Source organism: Seriola dumerili, unplaced genomic scaffold (genome assembly GCF_002260705.1).
Source record: "Seriola dumerili isolate Sdu_G_001 unplaced genomic scaffold, Sdu_1.0 BDQW01000138.1, whole genome shotgun sequence".
NCBI classification, from domain to species: Eukaryota; Metazoa; Chordata; class Actinopteri; order Carangiformes; family Carangidae; genus Seriola; species Seriola dumerili.
The window spans coordinates 9,215,741-9,236,988 of NW_019174393.1; the positions used below are offsets into that span (position 1 = coordinate 9,215,741).

Genomic DNA, 21,248 nt, shown 5'->3' on the forward strand with positions numbered 1-21,248 from the left:
ATAATAACAAATATGTATTTACATTTATTTGATTACCAGTATCACTGTGACTATTATTATCAGTGGTGGTGGAACTGGGTTAAAGCAAAGAGTTGTTCGGGCATTTCGCAAGTTGGTCTTCAGTGCATTTTACAGATGTTCCCCTTGTTTTTCTGTCTTCTTTTTTTCTTCTGTATAAAATATCAGCGTGCATGTAGTGGCAAAGTGGCTCCCACCCGCTTCCCCCCACTGCCAGTCAAAGCAGTTGTCCAGCAGCAGATCAAGAAGTCGAGCAAACGCTCCTCAGCCTCCAGCCTCTGGTTGGACTTGCAGAATCTGCAGCAGGACAGACATTACTTTGAGGAACAAAAACTGCCCATGACTCCTGCAGGTGAGATTACACAACATATCATATTACACGCAGTGGAATCACACGTATGAGCTCAGCCTATAGCATCTCTGCTATGAGGGGGGTGGATATTAAATAATTCCAAGAGTCATAATAAAGTAGCTTTTGCACATACAGTACATTTACTGCTTGATTCGAAAATCAGTAATTGTGCTATCTCTATCATTTTTTTTCTTAATGAAGCATTTATTGTTCCAAAAGACTCAAAAAGAAGCCTGAACTATTTAGTTTCTATTATATGATGCATTCAAGGTTCAGGATAGTGTTTCATTTCTGTTTGCACTGAAATGTTTTACTATCTAACTTTTAATTCTTGTGCAGTTGTCAGACAAAGCAGTGGCAACAAGCAGGGCTGCCAGCTGAAACGAGACAGACCGATGCCTGTACGTCTGCCCCCGATTGAATATACGATCCAGTCCAGCTCCGGCAGTGCCTGGTCAGCAGGACACAAACCTGACATGCTTGGCCTCAGGCGAACCGCTGAGTTGAACAGCATCTGTAAACTGCCTGACATCAAGAACGCTCCAGTTAAGTGCTCCAGGCCAAAGAGTGGGAATCTGCCCAGACTGCTAAGTGTGCTGCCACCAATCTCAGGAATGACAGAGGAACTTGACAAGAATTGCAAGCTGCCCCCAAGAGCAAACATGCAGCGAGCTGAGAGTCCCACAACGGACAAGACAAAGAAAAAGAGGAAAATGAAATTAACTTTTAAATAATCAAACTTCTTTCTCACAGCAGTTTTGTTGTTACTAAATTAATTTCTGTATTATGTATGTCTATATCAATAAATGAATAAACCTTATAACATACAAGATACAGAATTACCTCATCATTCCATTTCTATTTTTATGTATGAAACTTCACAACTTAGTGTATGTTTAAATATTCTCTTTCAATACTCATAGAGTAACTTAGCATCAATGAATTTGTTCTTTCAGCAAACAGCCAAAAATATCTGATTACAATCAAGTAACAAAGGGCTTCTAATGGCTAATGTTTTTTAGTTTCCTATACCAATAATCAGTTTTGGTCTCTATTTCTCCAACAATCTCCTCCCAACATTAACCTTTTACCGTTAACAGGAAGGTTCTTTAACTTTAACCCAGTAGTTAATATAACCCAGCCTGTTCAGCCTTTTCCTGATAGAGCCCAGGCATCATAAAGAGGAGGAGCCTTGACGGGCAGTTTCCTTCTCATGTGTTTTCTCAAAGCGAAACATCTGTCTGGGCTCAGTCAGTGGTTGTTTCCCTTCTGAGGCACCTGGAAAATTAAAACCGCGAAGACATGGCTGCTGAGATGGATAACAATAAAAAAACATTTTGCAGGAAGCCACATCCCACACTGTGGACTGCAACATTGTTGGTGATCGCATATGCCGTAAGTATTTTACTCATTTTAGGATTGAATCGATAGATCTGCCAAGTGAATAGATAATACAGCTTTCAGACAAGAGCAGAGGAGTAAAGAGAAGGCTATAATATGATATATAATGAAGGTGGCGTGAAAAGCTGCATAAATTTGAAATACGAACTGTGTATTATTTGTACTTGGCTCAGGTGGCAGAGCAGGTTGGCAGCTCAACTTGCGTACTTTGCACTTTGTTAACTTCAACCACTTTTCATTTTTTGTAAAGAGAAAACCTTCCAGCTGTATAGTAAAGCTAATTGCCTTCCAGGTCTGGTGTGTACTGCTGTGCATCTTGGCAGCATCAGGGCACCTTCTGAACAGCAAGAGCCTGGAATGTGGGAACAGTGATGAGGTAAAACTATACAAGCTTCTTTTCATCTCTTACTGTTTCTATTTATATCGCACTGCAAACATATTGATAATAAAGACAGAATTGTATTTTGATGCTTTGGCAATACTGTTTTTTCTCAAACGGACATGCTAATAAAGCCCCTTTGAATTGAATTGAATGGAGTTGAATTGAATGTAATTCTAGCAGCTAGAATTGTTGTGCCCATTGATTAAAGAAGGCTTTTGAGAAAGACCTCTTTAGCAAGTCATGATTGGGGAGCGCTGTCTCAGGCACCTTTTCATTCTCATGCTCTCTTAATAAACGCCATTTTGTTACTGGTGACTGGTTACTTAATATACCAAATGATGTTTTGTGTGACATTTTTTGCAGACATTAATGTGCATAAAAAGGTTAATAATATAGTTGACAGCCTGTGGGAGAGACTAAAGCCACATGACATATCACAGAGGGAGGGGTGAATATCATCAATCATACTGAAAAATGACTGTTGAAATCAATTATTTTTTCATTTTATATTTTATACACGTATTACCATTATTATGTATATTAACAGAATCAAACAATAACATAAGGAAGCAAATAAGGATTTCAATGTTTCTAAATGTATGGAGGTCCTGCTGTGTTTTAAAAGAAAGAAAGAAAATGTTTAAATCAGTCCTGACACAAAAGACGTAACCAGTGAAATGAGGTAGTGTGCTTCAAATTTTAGGGTCAGCTAAAAGCACAACAGCTGTGGTCCAGAAAGAGACTTAATACCAAATTAACAGTATTCAGAGGGGACATCATTTAGGAGATAAATGCTTTAATCTTTGAGATTTGAGAAGTTAAAGGACACAAGGTTTGAAATTGTGCTTGTCCAAACTGAATTAAAAAAAAATCACATTCAAATCTCTGCAGTTTAAAATCAGGCAATTTAGGTTATTGTCTGTGATACTACTGTGATCTACTGACGCTTGATATATCATAAAACTATCTGATTAAAGAATACGTCAAGAGGACTAAGAATCTGACTGAGACATTTGGTTCCAGCAGATTCAACATGCAGACTTAAGCACTAGTGTTGTGCTCTGTCCATAGTGGTTTGATTTTGTTCTTTCAGGACGCGTCCAAACTGAAAAGAAAGGCCCTACTGGTGTACTTGTGGTCAGGGGTCAGTCTGCCGATCTGTATCCTGCTACTGATGTCAATTTGGATAAGGAGATTGGGGTCGTGCTTGTGGTTTCTGGTATGTATCAGTGCGTGAAAAGTAAAATACAACATGATATAAAAAAACAAACAAAAAAAAACACAAAAAAATAACATACTTAAATATCTCTCTCTTGTTGTCTCTCCATAGTCACTGTGTGCAATCTGCATCCTGTTTGTGGTCATGGTTGTATCTCTTACAAAGGCTTGGAAGAAAGAGAATGAGGTGGGCAAACTGAATGCTGTAGACATGAACTAATAGAGTGAAAGTTCATTAATGACGATGCAACAGCAGACTGACAAAAATCTTAGCCCAAGGTCTGCTAACTAGCTTCTTTTCATACAAGTAGTTCAGTTGTCATTATGTTGTCATCATACTTTAAAGCTTTAAAGGTTGACATTTTGGGGAAATTGGCTTATTTACTTGTCACATGATGACAACTGAGAAGCTCCATTTATTGGAAGACCATGAAATGTGGCTGAATGATCTGGAATCTGGAAAAAGCTTGGACTTTGAGTTAAGATGCATGAAAAATAGCAAAATAGCATGTTTAAAAATGGTAGGAGTGAAAAAAATGAAGTCGAGTTTATCTGTCATGCATGTCTTTCTATTCGCCTCTATAGGAAATACAAGCGTTTGAGGAGCACTACCTGCACCTGAGACCTCTGAGACATACACCAGGAGACATACAGACACATTTGAATGATGGAAAATGTAATAGCAGTGACAACATGTACCGCTGGCAGACTGAGGTGAGGAACATGTTTTAGGGTGTTAAATTTATTTTTAAAGAGTTGTGCTGATGTATCATACTGTCAGCCAATGTGCATGTCTTCTTATATGACATTTAAACATACTATACTGTATATAAAGCACCTTTTCTTTGTAAGCACATGCACTTCTAAATCAACTCTGCTTTGTGTGTGTGTGTGTGTGTGTGTGTGTGTGTGTGTGTGTGTGTGCTTGGTCCAGTTTAAGTGTTGTGGACTCATAAACCACAGCGACTGGTGGCCGGCCATCCCCGACTCCTGCCTATGTGAAGGAGAGGACGACAGCTCTGAATGTGTAAGTCATTCACCTTTCAAAACTAAAACACTTTCATTTAAGGTGACAGGGATATAAAGCAACTGTAGCATAGAAGTTAATGCACATTTCATGACACAATAATGTATATTTTACAGTGTTTGCAACAGACACGTAATTTTTACCTTTCTGTTTTAGGTCCTATATGGAAACAGCCTCGTTCATGAGCAGGTAAAATGTTAGCTGTGGGAGCTACATGTATATGAAGACAAAATAAAGTTATAGCACCTTTGGTTATTTCAGTTGAAAGATTTCTCTATTTTTCAAAGATCTTATTGTTTATTGTTTAGTGAAAAAAAAAAATCTGCTGATATTCTTAATAGCAATGTTTCGATCAAGCAACCCAGGAACAACACTGGGCTGTGAGTAGAGGTGTTTGGCTCACGTATACGAACAAATCTCTATCGACAAATCTTTAAACTGAACTGACCATTCTGAATTAGCGAATCAGGAAGGAGCAGTTGAAATCCTCCAACCTGCATTACACAGTTTGTTACTTGTTAAAAGCAGACTAAAAGAAAGACACAGAAATCACTAGAATCTGATAATTGTCAGTGAAGTGTCTGCTGAGCTATTAACCTTATAAGAAGTGCTTGAATACATTAGTTTTGTACTGAATATACTACTTACCTGAAGACAGTCTGAATCAGTGCATGGATGGTTTTCTTGGCTCTAAAAAAAAAAAAGAAAAGAAAAGAAAAAAAATGAAGTAGTGACAAATCTTTGAACTGAACTGTATGAAACATTCAAAGTCTTTTGTAATTTACATATCTAGTTGTGAGGTGATTGTGGCGTAGTGGCAATAGTCACTATTGCAACTAACCACCCACCGTCTGTCTTTGGGCAGAGGGACACCGTGTTTTTGTAGTTGACCATATTATTTGGCCTAGAGAGAGCAAACCGCAAGGCACGCCACCATCGTAGGGTTAGTGTCTGGTGCTGTCTATACAACACTGTGCTGCACATTTTCACTGACTGCAAAACATAAAATCCAAAGAATTGTGTTTTAGGGACTTTTCATTGCAACACCAAGAGTGGCCAGTCCTGGTGTTGCAATGAAAAACTTCCCAGGTGGTCCAAGTATGTTCGTGATAGAAAAGCATTATAAAAAAGTGAACTGTTGACGGGACACCCTGACCTTCATATTATTCCTATATTTAATTGTATATTTTTATATCCAGGATGTCATCACAATATAAAGTATATATAGGATGAGTGGGAAAGCACAGGTGTATATATATATATATATATGTGTGTGTGTGTGTGTGTGTGTGTGCAGCCTTGTCTCCCTACAGTCCTATTCCTTGAAGAAAAACGCAACTCCACGTTCTGGATCATCATGATAGTTTGGGTAAGGATTATTACATTATAATTAGGTAGATCTTTTTACCCATTTGAATATTCATTAAAGACACAGTAAATTGAATTATTTCTCCCTCCAGCTTATTATCTCACATTGATAGTCAGATATCTTTTTTTTTAAGTTTTAATCAAATATCATGTTGTTTGAAAAATCATGTATTCCGAAATACCATTGTGTTTTCTCCATTATGTTGTATTTTCTGTTTTGTTAATGTGTTTTGTCTACTATTCTTGTCCTTTGGCCTTCAGGGCCACTGTAAAAAGAATTAAATTAATGGGTAAATATAATTTAGTCTGTGAATTATATCAGGTTTCTTAAAAAATAAATTATTTTCTGATTTGTTTAGCTCATCATTGTCGGTGCGCCGGTTTCCATCCTCATGTTGTTCGGTTTGGCCATGATTATGACGTGTTATTATATGGTAAGTTCCATGACATGGTGGTGAAATTTGACAGAAATAATATACATGGTCAAATATGAACATAATGCATAGAAGGAACCATCTAACACAAAGCTACATGTTTTCTTTGTGTTCCAAGTTCTGTTTGGAGCCATGTTGGTACAAGCTGAGTGTTTGGAAATACAAACTGAGTGGGGGAGAGAAAATGGTTCCAGTGGTGTTCATCAGAAAGAACAACAACGACAAAACAGAGGAGGACAACAGGAAAGATGGGGAAGCGAAAGAAAGCGACAGCGATGAGGCCGTAGTCTTAGACGTAGAAGACGGAAAAAACGTGGAGGGAGAGGGACGAGAAGCAGAGGAGGAATATTTGGATGACAACCCAATGAGAATGATTCCTCTTTCACTGCTGAGCAGGCTGCAGGAAGAGCTGGACCCTCCCCCTGTCCAACACCAGGTTCGATGCATGTGTATATTTCCAAGTAAACCCAAGGACTTCTACATTGTCACGATAGAGGAGGATTCACCGCTGCTACCCAGTTATGCCGTGTTGGCTGATGCCAACAAACCACCCAATGTCTGTCTTTGGGCGGAAGGACACCATGTTTTTGTAGTCGAGCATATTGTTTGGCCTAGAGAGAGTAAACCGCAAGGCACGCCACCATAGTAGGGTTAGTGTCTGGTGCTGTCTATACAACACTGTGCTGCACATTTTCACTGACTACAAAACATAAAATCCTAAGAATTGTGTTTTAGGGATAACTTGCATTACAAATATTTGGTGGCTCGTATTTTTTATACGACCTTACGGATGTTAAAATTAAAAGTACATATCCAGAGTATTGCATTCTGTCTCTTTTGAAGCTTTGCTCTTTGTATTTCATTTTCTTGCTTAGCTGCAACCACGATGTCCCCATATTTTACTAGCTACTACATTTTCTATCATCTCTGTGGTTTACCCCATCATCATGTTACTGTCATATATGTCATCACGTCACTTTAAAAGTATAACAATTATTCTGACAAACGCTACTACTCAAAAACACACTTGAATTACTTGTTAACTTTCATTAGGTAAATTTGTGAGCCATAGTCTAAATAATAAACATCTAATCTTTGCACTTTCCAGACTGAAATATTTCATCAAATATTGGATTGGATTGCTATGAAATTTTATACAGATGTTCAAGATCCCAAGAGGATGAATCTAATAGTTGTTGAGATATTTCAGTTTGAATCACAGTTGTGGATTGACTGTCAGACATTATCATCCTAAAAAGATTACAAAAGACAATCCAGAAGAGTCTCTCGTTTTCCATCTCAGCTCCACCTCTCTGTGCTGGATGAATAGACCATAAATGTAATAAACAACTTGTGCCTTCCTGCTTCAGTATCTGATACAGTATGATTATGGTCACAGTGTGGGAGTGTTTGTCAGAAAAATTAAATTATGTAAAACTTAATAGGCTTGTGACGGGAAACGTTGGTGTGTTTAGAAGTCGTTGCCGAGCAATTCCCTTCTGGTTTCCCCTCATTCCACTTGAGCTTATCTAATGTAAGCAGAGCAGGGACCTCTGGCTGACTGCAGTTAAAACAAACAGCAGTAACTCATCCACAGTCTGTGTAGGTGATAGAATATGGACTAGATCACTGTGGCAACTTTTTTAATGCAAACTTTTCCACACATTAGTTACATTTAAAAAGTTTCAAGTACTCAGATCCTTCAGTTAAAGCATCTATAATCTGTAATTTCATAGAAGGCAGATAACAATGTGATGAACCCACAGAGAATCAAACTGAATCTGCAGGTCCCCTCGACTTTATGGAGCGAGTGTCAGCTCATTATTTAGATGTTTAGCCCAAGTCTTTAAAGTCCACTGTACACTACCTGCTGGACACCAAACAGACAGTTAGCAACTATATGGTGGACATAATGGAGCATTATTTAGCAGCTAAGAGCCATAGATTTCCTCCAGGAGCTGGTTAAGACCAAAACAGAGCTAAAAGAGAGTGAACACTAACTTTACGTTTGTCAGCTGGCTACAAACATGACCCAAAACAAATGAATATGTTGCCTATAACTGCTGGATATGTAAATAAGCAAGTTTGCGCAAAAGTTTGGTGATATGTCAGTGTTGTGCTCATGTTTCCGTGGAGTTCTTTTCAAAGGGGCTATTTGTAAGTTTTGCTATTGCTACATAGCTAACGTTAGCATTAACAGCTGTTTACCTACCAGTCTAGAAGAAATGTTGTGAGTTCAACATGAAACTTCATTCCTTTACTCGCCAAGAGCTGTCTCCAGCGATGAAAAGCAACTCCAATCTTAAGTCTTGTCTCTATCACGTTTTCCCTTCTACTGAACTTAGCATGCTAACCAGTTAGCCCTGGCCCGTCTGGTCTCTTTCTGATAGCGACTCACTGAAGCCTCCAGTCTGCCAGAAGAGGTAGTGCTGAGGGTGTATTATAACCACCTTTTCTTGTAAATGCAACCATGGCTAAAGTTCACCACAATCCACTCCCGGCAACAAACAACAACAGAAAACTTATAAAAAAGAGATAGAATAGAGATTTTTTTTGCAGATTTGTATGATATGAGATATTTGTCTGCTTCCCTGGTCTTATCAAGCACTGGATTTATTCAGCAGTTCCACTTGAATTTCATGCTCTGATTGTGTTTTTTATTTATTTTTTTTTAACATATTTCACACAGAAAAATAATCACGACAGATTGCACATTTCAAGTTTCTTTTAATGGACGTGACAAAACTTCTACATATTTGTGGAAAAATGTACCTCAATAATGCTCAAAGTATAACATAGTCAAAGAAAATTGTAAAACTTTGGAACACATATGTAAACAGTAATTTAAATAAATAAAACTCGAGAGCAACACATACGGAGAACAAAATTTATAAATAATTCAACTTTAACCTTTCACCACTCAGATCTCAAACATTACAAACAAGTCCAAAGACAGAGGATTTAACATTTAAGACCAAAAAGCAAATGTAGGCTGTGGTTTTAGGCCTTGCGTGTATTTCTTTTTGCTTGTACTTTGATTCACTCACTAAAGTTCAAGTACAAAATAATTAAACATTAGAAAAAACATGTTTCCCGGGAGAGCACAGCATTTTCTGCACAGCATTTTTACTTTTACCAGGTCATAATCAGATGTTTTATTTTTGACCCTCAAGCCCTGAGCATCCTGGTTTTAGTGGCATGGCTCTAGTGTTAATAATCACACGGACACTCTAGTTGAGGGACATAAACACACACGCACGCATGCATGCACGCATGCACGCGCGCACACACACACACACACACACACTACATTACATACCAAGTAGGTCTTGTCTGTATGAAGAATGTGAAAGTATCTTGAGTATGTACAGAGGCAAATGTAAATTCCAGTGATCCAGCCTGGACAGGCTTTCTTCTGTCATCTGTAAACAACTGCACACCACAGCAGTAAATATCTGTTTCTGCATTTATGTCCTTGTTATTTTTCCTCTGAATCTTTTTGTGTCCACCTGCTTCTGCTGTGTGTCGTCCTGATGATGAACGGTTTCATGATTCTGGGTCAGACAGAAAAAAGTGTGAGCGTATCATAACGCAACTTTATGATCAACAGCAACATGCTAAAAAATGGGAATTTGAACTAGCTGGTCTGCCAGTGACTCTTCTGCCACAGTATCACTTTGGGAAGCCAGGGAGAAAGTTTGTGATATTTTATATTTAGTTTTAATGTTTAGGCTGAATCTGAATATGACACAGACATGAAAGAAATTTAAATATTATATTTTTTAAACACTTTAAACTTTTAAATGTGGAGGCAGTGGAGGCCACATGTACTGTATGGTCATAACAGAAACCCAGTGCAGGCTATAATTATATTATGTCAATAATTCAAAAGATGAAGGGCAGTGTTTTTTCCAGTGCACTCCCTCTCTCTCTTTCTCTCTGTTGCTCTCGCTGTGTGTGTTGGTCTGAATGAGGGTAAACAAAAGTCAAGGCGAGCTCAATGTAGAAAGATAGAGCTGGCAGTAGCAGCGACGCAGCAGACATGCATCCAGTGTGAACTCACATGTGTGTGAGCCGCAGCAGTGTGTTCTGAGCATAAAGCTCATTAATTTCATTAATCCTCTTATATAGCTCTCGGCAAGAAAACAAATAAGCGTATTTCCCAAAATACTGAATTTGTCCTTTCAAGGCTGTTGATCCAATAGTGCTAAAACTACATAAAAATACAAAAGCAGAGTTATATCCTCCTAGCTTTAACATGACAATTTTAAAACAAGAAATAGACCAGAGATGTTACATGCTAATGCTAAATTATGTAAAATCTCATTAATGAGGCATTGTCACTACTTACCAACAATATCAGCTGTATCGTCAGCCAGGGGGTCAGAGTTCATTACATATTTGCTGCCAAATATCTGCACCAACTGGTCAAAGAACTTGCACTCCTGCTTCTCTCCTCTGGGAACATGAAACAGAATTTATAGAGCTTGTTAGAAGGAGGTGGAAAATTATGCAAAGAAAAAAAAAATCAACTACTGCTAAGAGGTTTAAAACATGTTTACAGGATAAAACTGCTTTTAGAATACAGCATGATCCAACCAACACCCCCCCCCCAAAAAAAATAACTGCACCTACTTTCTGCCTTCTAGGAAGTGTCTGAAATTGGCCCTCAGCCTCTTTATCCTGGTCTGACACTGCTCAGGCGTGCGCAGGTAGCCTTGGCTGGCCATGACCTGAGAGATCTGGATGAAGATATGTTTGTTTTTGGTGCAGCCCTTCAGGTTGTCCTGGATCTCTTTACTCCCCCAAATGTCCAGGAGCGCCTCGGTCTCCCCATCGCTCCAGGCCAGCTTTGTGCTGTCAGCCACCCACTGGTTACCTGAGGCAACTAACAGAATAGAGTTCACAGATTAAGAGCATATATAGCATGATGAAAATAATGAGGAATAATGAAAAGCTATACAGAGGTATATATACAGCACTCAATTGGCAAAAAAACAACAAAAAAACTTTTTGTTTTCCCCTTTTGTTTCACCTTTCTTTTGGCTCGGTTCAGGTGCACAGTCATCCGGCTCATCTGGGACTGATGTGTCAGTGACTGAGCCGTCTACCTTCAACTCCTTCCTGAAGATTTCCTCCATCTCACTGAAGAACTTAAATTCCTCCCTGGATGTATAAAAAATAAAATAAAAGAAAAAACTTGAAGTTACTATCAGACACATAATATTTAAATTTGAACAACAAAAGTTGGTTAAATTCAGATGTCATGTGATCCCTTTACTCATGGCTTACATCAAAACAACAACAACAAAACATCAGGAGGAGCTGAGGGACAGTGATAAATTTGGGTGTTCTACTTTAAAAATGAACATCTCAACAACATCCAAGGCCTTACAGTCACAAGGTCTTAGATATTGACATAAATTTCCACAGTAATAAAAAATTACCTTTGTTGTATTTGTGAATTCTCTCTGATAAAGAGCAGACATTAGTTTATTTGACATCTAAACAACCAATATTGCCTCATGATGCTTGTAACAACAATCACAATAATATAAATGATGAATGTGTTTAGAAGAAATAAGAACCATTGTTTTGTCCTCACTGACTTTTCATGGAGGAAGCCATGTTTGAGGCGCTTAATACGGGTGTAGCACTGCTCCGAGGTCCTCATAAATCCTCGGTCGCTCATCTTGTCGGAGATGTACTCAAACACGTGTCGGTTCTTCAGGCAGCCCCTCAGGGTGAGCTGGACGTTGTCTTCGCCCCAGATCTCCAGCAGGGTGCGAGTCTCCAGGTCTGACCAGGGCATCTTTCTGCTCAGGTCGGCCAGGAGGTGGCTGGTCGAGGGCTGCTCGTCTAAAAGTCGGAACAGCAGCCTTTTATTATTCTTAAATTTACACAATATCTGCACGAGAACACTGCACAATTACCCAAATATGTAATGACAAAAACTACACAAATGGATTTGATTATATTTAACCCTACACAAGTCAGCATCCTTGTCCATAAAGGATTGTAAGGTGGCGTCCACAGCGGCACTGTCCACATCAGCAAACAAAGAGTCGTCACCAAGCACTGGAGCCAGGAGATGGAAGTATCGAAACACTGTGGGCCGGCCTCCACTTCTACAAAGCAGGAATCAAAGGTAAACTGGGAAATAGTGTATTGAAATTATGAGGAGGACCATCCACTCAACCAACCAGTCATTCGTTCATTTGACTTACCTCCTGCTGTTGGAGTGACGCCTGTAAGTCTTCTTCAACCTTTTGATCCGGGAGTGGCACTGCTCCGCCGTCCTCAGGTATCCCAACGCCGCCATTTTCTCCGATATGTCGGCGAATATGTGGCCATTGCGGACGGAGGTTTTCAGGCTGTGCTGCACGTCATCTGCGGCCCACACCTCAACGAGAGCGACCGTCTCGTGCTCCGTCCACACTGTGTTCAAGCCATCTACTCCTACTGCAGGGGGAAATAAAAAAGACGCTGGACCTGTGATTGAATGTTTATCTAACGGAGCATTTCTGCTGCTGCCGGGTCAATGATTGAAAATGACTCTACCTGACTCCTGGTCTACTTGTTCGTCTCTTTCGTCGTACTCATCCAGAGAAACTGCTTCCTGTCCCAGTATTTGTTCCAGTTGGTTGTAGAATCTATAATCTACTCTTCGTCCACATCTAGAAGGTGTGAAAATACGAACCATTACCATGATATATATATGCATTATATTTACAATCATATAGAAAGGCAAACAGATCTCACTTCTTTCTGTCGTAGCACTGTCGAAAGTTGTTCCTCAGGGACTTGACCTTCCAGCGGCACTGCTCCGAGGTTTTCGAGAAGCCGAGGTCGTGCATTCTCTCGGCAATGTCGGCATAAACGTGTCCGTTATGGACAAAACCCCTCAGTGCCCTCTGAACGTCTTCTTCGCCCCAGATATCGATAAGCGCCAGGGTCTCCTCATCTGACCATGTGCTGGGTGCTGCTTTTTCACTTGACAAGGCCTCAATGTCTCCATCTTTCAACACAAACACAGCACTGGTCATTGTCTGCATTCATTTTCATAAGAATGGCCTTTTTTTTTTATTATAGCAGTTGGTTTCATCCAAGAAGTCAGATTGTTCTGCTTTTGTTTCATTTATCCTTTTTACTACATGTAAAGTTGTTATGAGTTTGATCATGTATTTAAGTCTATGTAACATTTGAAATAAGGAATATTAATTTTTCCTCTTCCAAGTTAAAAGTGGAAGTCATGTGCAATAAAACACACATGCTATGGGATATGCTTCTGCTGCTTCAGCCTTCCCTGGTCTAGTAATAATTCAAAATGCTAAACACTGCACACTGATCAACGGCACCAAAATCCAATAAGATTATATGATGAATTAAAGTCTAATGATGATTAAAGACCAATATTCTTCCACTGTGTTTATACCTCAGACACTACAGCACATATTCTAAATATCACACACAATTTCTCACAAGCAGCAGTCACACATATTTTTGCAGGACATTTTTGCTGATTACATTATGTAAAACTGTATGAATGTACCCACAATCAGTAAAGAGTGTAATGCTGAGTATAGATGTGCTTCTATTTGCTGCCCTGAGTTGCTGAGGGGGTATTTTACCTGTTTCAGTCACTGATTCACTATTGGAGTCTTCTGATATTTCAATGGAGTCGGTTACCACAGTGGCGGATGTTGACGGCTGCTTCTCCAGGATTTGTTCCAGCAGATCGTAGAATTTAAAATCGACTCTATCAGTCCCAGATGAGCTACAGACGGCAGAGGTCAGCTGTATTAACACACACACACGCACACGTCGAGCCAACGGTGCAGAATGCAAAACAAACAATCACGTGCAGTTTTTACCTCATGTTTTCCTGGCACTGGCGATAGTTAGCTTTGAGCCGTTTGATCCTGGTGTGGCACTGGTCTGCACTGCGGGAGTAGCCATGGGCGCTGAGCTTCTCTGATATTTCGGTAAAAATGTGACCGTTGTGTGGGTAGCGTCTCAGGCTCTGCTGGACCTGAATGTAGGTGAAATTCATTTTTAAAGGCAGCACTATATAAAATATTTAAAATAACTTGAACAATCAGACTGATTTAGGATATCACTGCACTTGCATCCTCTTGTAATCTATCACCGTGTAGTTGATTTAATTCTCCTTGAGCTCAAACTTTCGCTCTTAAGGAGGAAAAAGCTTTGTACATGATCAAAGCTTTAACTCACATGTAAAGAAGATGGAGAGTTTTAGTTAGCTCGGTTCAGCAATCCAAATAATAATTTTCGTCGTTGGTTGGTTACAGTTCAGCAAAAATGACTGATTATTTAGGAAAAGTAAAGGTATAACTATGTCACAACTAAAATGCTGTCCTCTACCTGTACGTCTCCCCAGATCTCCAGAAGGATGATGGTCTCTTTGTCGGACCAGGGGACTTTCTTCCTGTCTTCTTGGATGCCCACAACAGACTCTGAAGAGACAAATAAAAAAAGAGAAAATATAAATCTGATTAAATAATAACCCAGTTTAGACGTTGTTTAATCCAGATTTCTCACTTAGCAGCATCTGAGGCCTCATTTCACACCAAATCACCGTGTCAGAAATGAAAATACGTTACACCAGAGTCTTAAACCCACTGAATCACTGTCTGAAAGTGGTTTTTCATTCAAGGATCCAGCTATAACTTGATCAGTCAGTGTATAATGATAAGGTGGCAGGGTGATGTAGTATCTGACCTTTTCTCCCACACCTCCTGCGGTCAGCAGAGAATATCTGTATTTACCGATATCCTGATGGGAGAGGGCAGGAATGTCGCCTTCCTCAGGCTCTCCTGGTATCTCGTCCAGCTGCGGCACTGAGGCGAAGTCCTTCACTAAAATTCTTCCCAGTTCATTGTAAAACTTGCACTCAACTTGGCCCTGTCCCTTCAGGCTACAGTTTGAGGATAAAAAGAGAGGATATATATATAAATATAAATCAACAATCAAAAAAAAAAAAGTTTCTCCTTTCATTCTTCCTGTTGCAAACACACATACTTGTTTTGGTAACATTGCCTGAAGTTCGATTTCAGCCTCTTCAGCCTCGTCTGGCACTGCTCTGGTGTTCGGGAGAAGCCCTGGGCGGCCATCTTGGTGGATATGATGGAAAAAATATGTCCGTTTCTGTGCATCCCTCTCAGCTCCTGTTGCATCTTGTCTTCACCCCACGTGTCGATGAGGGCCAACGTCTCCGGGTCTGTCCATGGAACGCTTCTGGTTCCTTAAAAAAACATGTAACACATTGTTTAGCATAATAAAAGTATAATCGTAATGGAATTTGTCATTTTAATAAAACTATGTATTATGGTTAACGTTGGTTTATTTTTGTGCTTTGGGAAGCAAATACAGTCAAATACAGAAGTTTAATTTTTGTTACGATCGTTTCAGAGTTCAGCTGAATCGAAAACAACTTTTTAGAGGATATATTTTGTGCAGAATGTTACATTTTAATGTCTTGTTTTGCAACAACTGTATTCTTTCTCTTTCTGTGCATGCTGTATAATGTTTGCACTGACATGTATTGCAATTTTTTTTCCATTTAAAAGACAAGGAGAAGATAAAGCCTTGTTTTTAACCTTTTTAATATCATCTAAAAAAAATCTATAATGCCCGATCAAAAGGTTTATGGCTCTGTCACACAAGTTACGTTATCAAACATCTGGTGTCCACACCGCACCTATTTCCAAACGGCTCGCGTGGCCGAGAAAATGCAAGTCCTCATCCCCGTCATCTTCATCGAGAACCTCCTCAACATCGTAGGTGACCTCAGGAACAGCCGGAGGAGCCGAGGAGCGGAGGACGCACTCCAGTCGCTCGTAAAATTTACTCTCAAGCCTCGAGTTTCCTCTGGCGATGGATCGAGGACAAGACAACAGGCATTTTGTCAGAGAATCACTTCAATTTTTCTCTGTTTCACAAATTATGTTTTCATTTCAGGGTGACATGCAGTTATCTGATAAATTTCAATGACTGTACAGACAGAAATGATGACAGTGATCAAATCGTGTCACTTAAAACCCACTTGTTCTGGCGGAAGCATTTCTTCAGCCGTTTGATCCTGGTCTGGCACTGTTCCACTGTTCTCATGTAGCCCCTCTCTGCCATCTTCTGTGCGATTTGCGTGAATATGTGACGGTTTTTTAAGCAGCCCTTCAAAGCCCGCTGCACCGAGTCCTTCCCCCAGATGTCGAGCAGATGGAGCGTCTCCTCGTCCGACCAGGGAACCTTCATGTCCGTCACAACTGGGAGAGAACCTTCCTGAGAGTCTGACATAAAACAAAAAGAGTTAGTTAGAAGCCTGAGCTTAGACAAAGAGAACCACGTGTGGATCCACTGACTCATACAGAAACTGTACAAACCTGTATATTCTCCCCATATCGAGATTAGAGGAGATTCACCTGAATTGTCATCGTCCACAGAGGAATCCCTGCAAAGATGGGAAACACACCAAAGACAAATCTGACGTGTTGGTTTACAAACCCTTTTATAATCAGATTAAAGTAACTTCTCTCCCTTTGTGCTCCACAAAAAACAAAACAGCCTGGAGGTGTTTGGGTTTGTGATATTTGTATTGTGGTTGGAGAGGAACATAATGTGAATGTATGGAAATTGAGATTGAGACAAATATGTGTTTTCAGAAGGTTAAGAAAGAAAAAAAAAAACGAAATTAAATAAAACAGAAGACAAAGGTCAAGTGAACCAACAGGAAACCCTGCGTCCATGTCTTTGTGTGTAACCAATGAGCAAAACATTTCTGGGACTCTTACAAGAAAGCCGACGCCTCCACAGGCTGCTTAGCCGGTACGTCTTCACCTCCGCTCAGCTTCCTCTTCCTGAGAACCCTCGCTCCTCTCAAGCTTTGGCTGTCCTCATTGGCTGCCGAGTCCGTCTCCGCAGTCTCATTAGGTGTAGTGAGGTCTATGGTTTCATCACATGGTTGTGCACTAACTGAACTTTGCACTTTCCTCTCCTGAGAAACGTTCCCTCCTCTAACCTGCAGCTGCCAACCGTCAGAGTCCTTTGTCTCCTTGAGTCTTTGTCTGCTTGTCTCGGAGCTCCTCCTGCCCGCCCTCTCCGGGCCGCTTGTGTTGATGGGAGCGTCGAGACGCCCTTTGTGCTCCAGAGAGGTTGAGTCTTTGAGAGCAGGTGAGCAGGAGGTGGTGCTCTTGACAGCTTTGGCCCCAGGAGGTAGCGAAAGGGAGGAGAGGATGCAGTCATCCATCGGTAATAATCTAGGATCTACAGTTGAGAGTAAGGATGGTTAATTAGGTCCTGGCTTGGTTCGAACATTAATCATAGAGAAAGAAACAACTGTCAAGCATGTCCAAACTGTAATTTAGCTAAATGTAAAGACAGAAGTGACAGAGGTAATGCTTTACTAGCTTTCTCTGCTGTGTGATGATGCAACCTACAGGAAGTAATCTTTACTCAGAGACTCATTATTTGGAAAATGTGGGAAATTAAGCAGCAAGAAAAAGCAAAACGATACAAAAATCTTGAATGTTGCAGACGACAAACAGGAGCAACAGAAGGGAAATGATATTTCTTTCTATTTGTTTGGACATGCTTCAGTGTTGACCCTTCGTTTTCTGGACGACAGTTACAGCATCTCTCACCACCACGAGCCCACAGTACCTTTCTCTTCAAAATGACCAAGGTTTCTGTGGTGTTCAAGTACAGCCTTCATGTCCTCTGGCGGGAAAAGGGATTGTAAACAGTCGTCTAGGAATGTCGGAGCGTCTCCGAGCAGAGCTGCCAGCTGAGAAGTGAGATCAAGTTACTAGTTTTAGTAACCCTGCATTCATTTATTATGCTGGTGGTTTATTTTTGAATGACCTACACTGAGGTCAAATGAAGATGTAGCTCGTTAGGTGAGAGGTTATACATTTTCCTTGACATGCATTTTGTTTTTCTAGAAATTTGTGATACCACTTAAAAATTTGATCAGCATCACATTACGACCTCATGCAGTCCACATGAGAAATAATTCATGTAAATGTGGCTTCATGTGTATTTTTGACATCTTTACTTCTCACCTACAGTTTCCTACAGTGTCTGAGTGCTTGTTTTCTAGCTTTGTTGTAGTGCTTCTCTCCGACTGCTTGGTACGACAAAGGGAGAGGGGAGGAAGCAGTCCACTGGGACACTGTGCTGCACCTGCGCCCAGTTAACCCTCCTCTCTATCTGTCTCTGGGTCAGTGGTGCAGACCGATGAGCCGCTGCACTGAGCCTATGTGCCACAGTCAGCCTGAAAAGGCTGCTCAGTTTGAAATAATGCCAAAGCCATTTCCTGGTCATGAACCATCTTGTGTTGCGTTTGGTTCATTATGAAATAATGAAATATGTGAAATAAAACACAGAAGCACAACAAGTAGAGCAGCTCTCCCACAGGGCCCAGTGTACTCCCCAGGTAGGCCCTTCACATCAACACTGTAGTGGGCAGGTAACAAACCAGGGATGGAACAGTAGCCAAAACGAGACCGGTTACATAAGACTGACAGTCAGCAGCAAAAAGCTGCAGTGTGGATATGAAAAGACATATGCTAATTTAAACCTTAAGTGAAAGTACCACTAAAGAAAACATAGAGATTCGCCACAATCAGTCAGCTGCTTCTCTTGTGAGTGTAAATGCATATTTCATACCAATTCAGCCATGAGTTTCTCAGATATGTTGGTGACATTCAAGCAAATATAGACAGTTCAGACCAGTTAAGGCATCTGGATTAATAAGTGTAATACAAATTATCACAAGGGGGTACATTACTATTATTATTAATATTATCATTATTATGTAACTGGCTGATTATGCGTGCCAAGCTAGAGTTAAAGGAAACATACCTGAGTGAAGTCTGGAACGGGCAGGAGCTCATCCAGTCTCGATATGAACTCCCACACCAGCATCTCAAGTGCTGTGTCATACTTTGGCCCAAAATATACGGGGAAGATTTCCTACAAATGCGACAGAGAGAGAGAGAGAGAGAGAGAGAGAGACAGATTAAGAGAGAGAGCAGCTACGTTTAGCATGAGTCTGTGAGGAGGTCGTTTGATTTCCTTACAGCTCGCCGCAGGAGAAGCTCCTCGCATGTTTTGCTGCACCGGTGTGGTTCTCAACTTGTTGCCAGGTTTTAAAATATCAGAATATTGCGTTTGGCTCAAATGCTTCAGAACCTTGAACTTCTTAAGTGGTGCAACTGCCTGTGGATTTTTGTCAGTGTGTCGCTAGTTCTGTCACACTTGGATTAAGCAGTTCGATTAACGCACTCTTGTGAATGATATGATGGTTAGCGTCTTCAAACTCTTCTTCTAATCTACATCTTCCTGTGTCCGCAGATCATAAAAACCAGGACATGTTTCTATCTGACGATGTTCACTCCTGCAGTCAAGTGAGGGGCTCAGTCTGAGCACTGATGGATGTTTTTGTCTGTGTAACTTTGGTTTTCACTGTAACAGAAAATTTTATGACATTCATTTGTAGAGGAACATTTGGAGTCAAGATCCTAAACTGCTTATTTTCATTGGATTAGGAAATATTATATGGAGCCACTAACAGGTTGGGTCCATGGATTCATGCTGTTGATGCCAAATTCTGACCCGACCATCTGCGTGCCTCAGCAGAATTCCAGACTCATCAGACCGGGCTCGGTTTTTCCAGTCTTCCACTGTCCAGTTTCGGTGAGCCATTGCCCACTGCAGTCTCCGATTTCTGTTCTTGGCCGACAGGAGTGGAACCCAACGTGGCCCTCCGCTGTTGTAGCCCATCTGCCTCGAGGTTTCGACGTGTCGTGCATTCTGAGAAGCTTTTCTGCTCACCACCAGTTGTAAAGAGCGGTCATCTCTTGCACCAGTAAAAAAAAACAAAACTCTCAGATACTGAGAGACTTTGTGTGTGAAGATCAACAGGTTCAGAAAATACTCAAACCAGCCCGTCTGACACCAACAATCATGTCACGGTCAAAGTCTGAGGTCATTGTTTTCCCCCATTCTGATATGTGATGTGAACATTAGCTTGTATCTGCAGGATTTTAACCATTGCACTGCTGCCACATGATTGGCTGACGATTAAGCAGATGTGCAGGTGTCCCTCATAAAGTGCTCAGTGAGTGTGTGTGTGTGTATATATACACACACACACACACACACACATATACATATACACATTAGTAAAAAAAAAAAAAAAAAACCCATAGAGTGAGTGCCGTCTCACCTGGAAGAAATATTTTCTTTCAGAGGGATCGTCCAGTAACGAATGGACCAACTCCACAAAGTTAACCTCAGACTCTTCCACCTGGTTGATGGTGACCTGATAAACACAATATGAACACAACACTTCATCATGCACACCATATAATAACATGGCCTACATTTTGATCCTTTCCTCCACTGGAGAAGAATAGAGCTGAACAAAACAGCTGTATATTTGTGAATCTTTTTTTTTTTTTTTAAACAGCTTTGAAGAAGAGAGAGTCATCAATGACCCAGTAAACTTTCAAATGGGAAAGAAACAGCTGTGTGTTTTCCAGCTAGAGTTTACTTACATGGTGATCCTTGGCAGTGCTGACAGGGGCTTTAATTCGGTCCAGGTGTGGCTGAATAGCCTGCATGTCCATTGGGTGCTCGCCTCGACACATCTCCAGGACCAGCTGGTGTTACACAGAAACAAATCCAAAACATCACAACAATACAGCCCTGCTTCGTGAACTCTGCTGAGTAAATGTTTTAAAGCTTTGATCTCTTTTCTGAGAGATTTGAATTATACATTGTAAATAGTTAGTAAATAAATAGATGTTTGACTTTTTCTTCAATGTTTGACCTGTTGCTACATCAGCCACCTTATAGGGGAAGAAAAGGAGACTTTACTGCAAAACTGAATTTGCAGTGGTTATCTTAACTACTTTTGTTGTTTTACTTTAATTTTTAATTCTGACTGTTTAAAAACTACTGCAGATATTGTAAATGAGACCACCTGGTACAATTAGTTTCAACTCAGTATGACTGAACGGTGAA

At 40.4% G+C, this 21,248-nt stretch overlaps 2 protein-coding genes across 2 annotated transcripts; one reads left to right on the top strand and one right to left on the bottom strand.

Annotated features, from left to right (window-relative positions):
* The first annotated feature begins 1,638 nt into the window (after window positions 1–1,638).
* LOC111225065 lies at window positions 1,639–6,954 on the top strand. Its single transcript, XM_022749824.1, has 10 exons — window positions 1,639–1,765; window positions 2,064–2,147; window positions 3,247–3,372; window positions 3,484–3,558; window positions 3,957–4,085; window positions 4,306–4,398; window positions 4,555–4,587; window positions 5,696–5,767; window positions 6,126–6,200; window positions 6,319–6,954. Exons 1-10 carry the CDS (start codon window positions 1,673–1,675, stop codon window positions 6,844–6,846), a joined length of 1,308 nt encoding a protein of 435 aa, XP_022605545.1. The 5' UTR covers window positions 1,639–1,672; the 3' UTR covers window positions 6,847–6,954.
* A 1,675-nt stretch (window positions 6,955–8,629) lies between these two features.
* On the bottom strand, window positions 8,630–17,056 carry LOC111225066. Its single transcript, XM_022749825.1, has 18 exons — window positions 17,012–17,056; window positions 16,604–16,671; window positions 16,267–16,510; window positions 15,922–16,091; window positions 15,243–15,465; window positions 14,990–15,138; window positions 14,586–14,677; window positions 14,075–14,232; window positions 13,832–13,977; window positions 12,963–13,218; window positions 12,762–12,877; window positions 12,428–12,662; window positions 12,189–12,328; window positions 11,810–12,059; window positions 11,236–11,366; window positions 10,836–11,088; window positions 10,552–10,658; window positions 8,630–9,754 (listed from the first exon to the last, which is right to left on the bottom strand). Exons 3-18 carry the CDS (start codon window positions 16,473–16,475, stop codon window positions 9,747–9,749), a joined length of 2,643 nt encoding a protein of 880 aa, XP_022605546.1. The 5' UTR covers window positions 16,476–16,510; window positions 16,604–16,671; window positions 17,012–17,056; the 3' UTR covers window positions 8,630–9,746.
* Window positions 17,057–21,248: the final 4,192 nt, after the last annotated feature.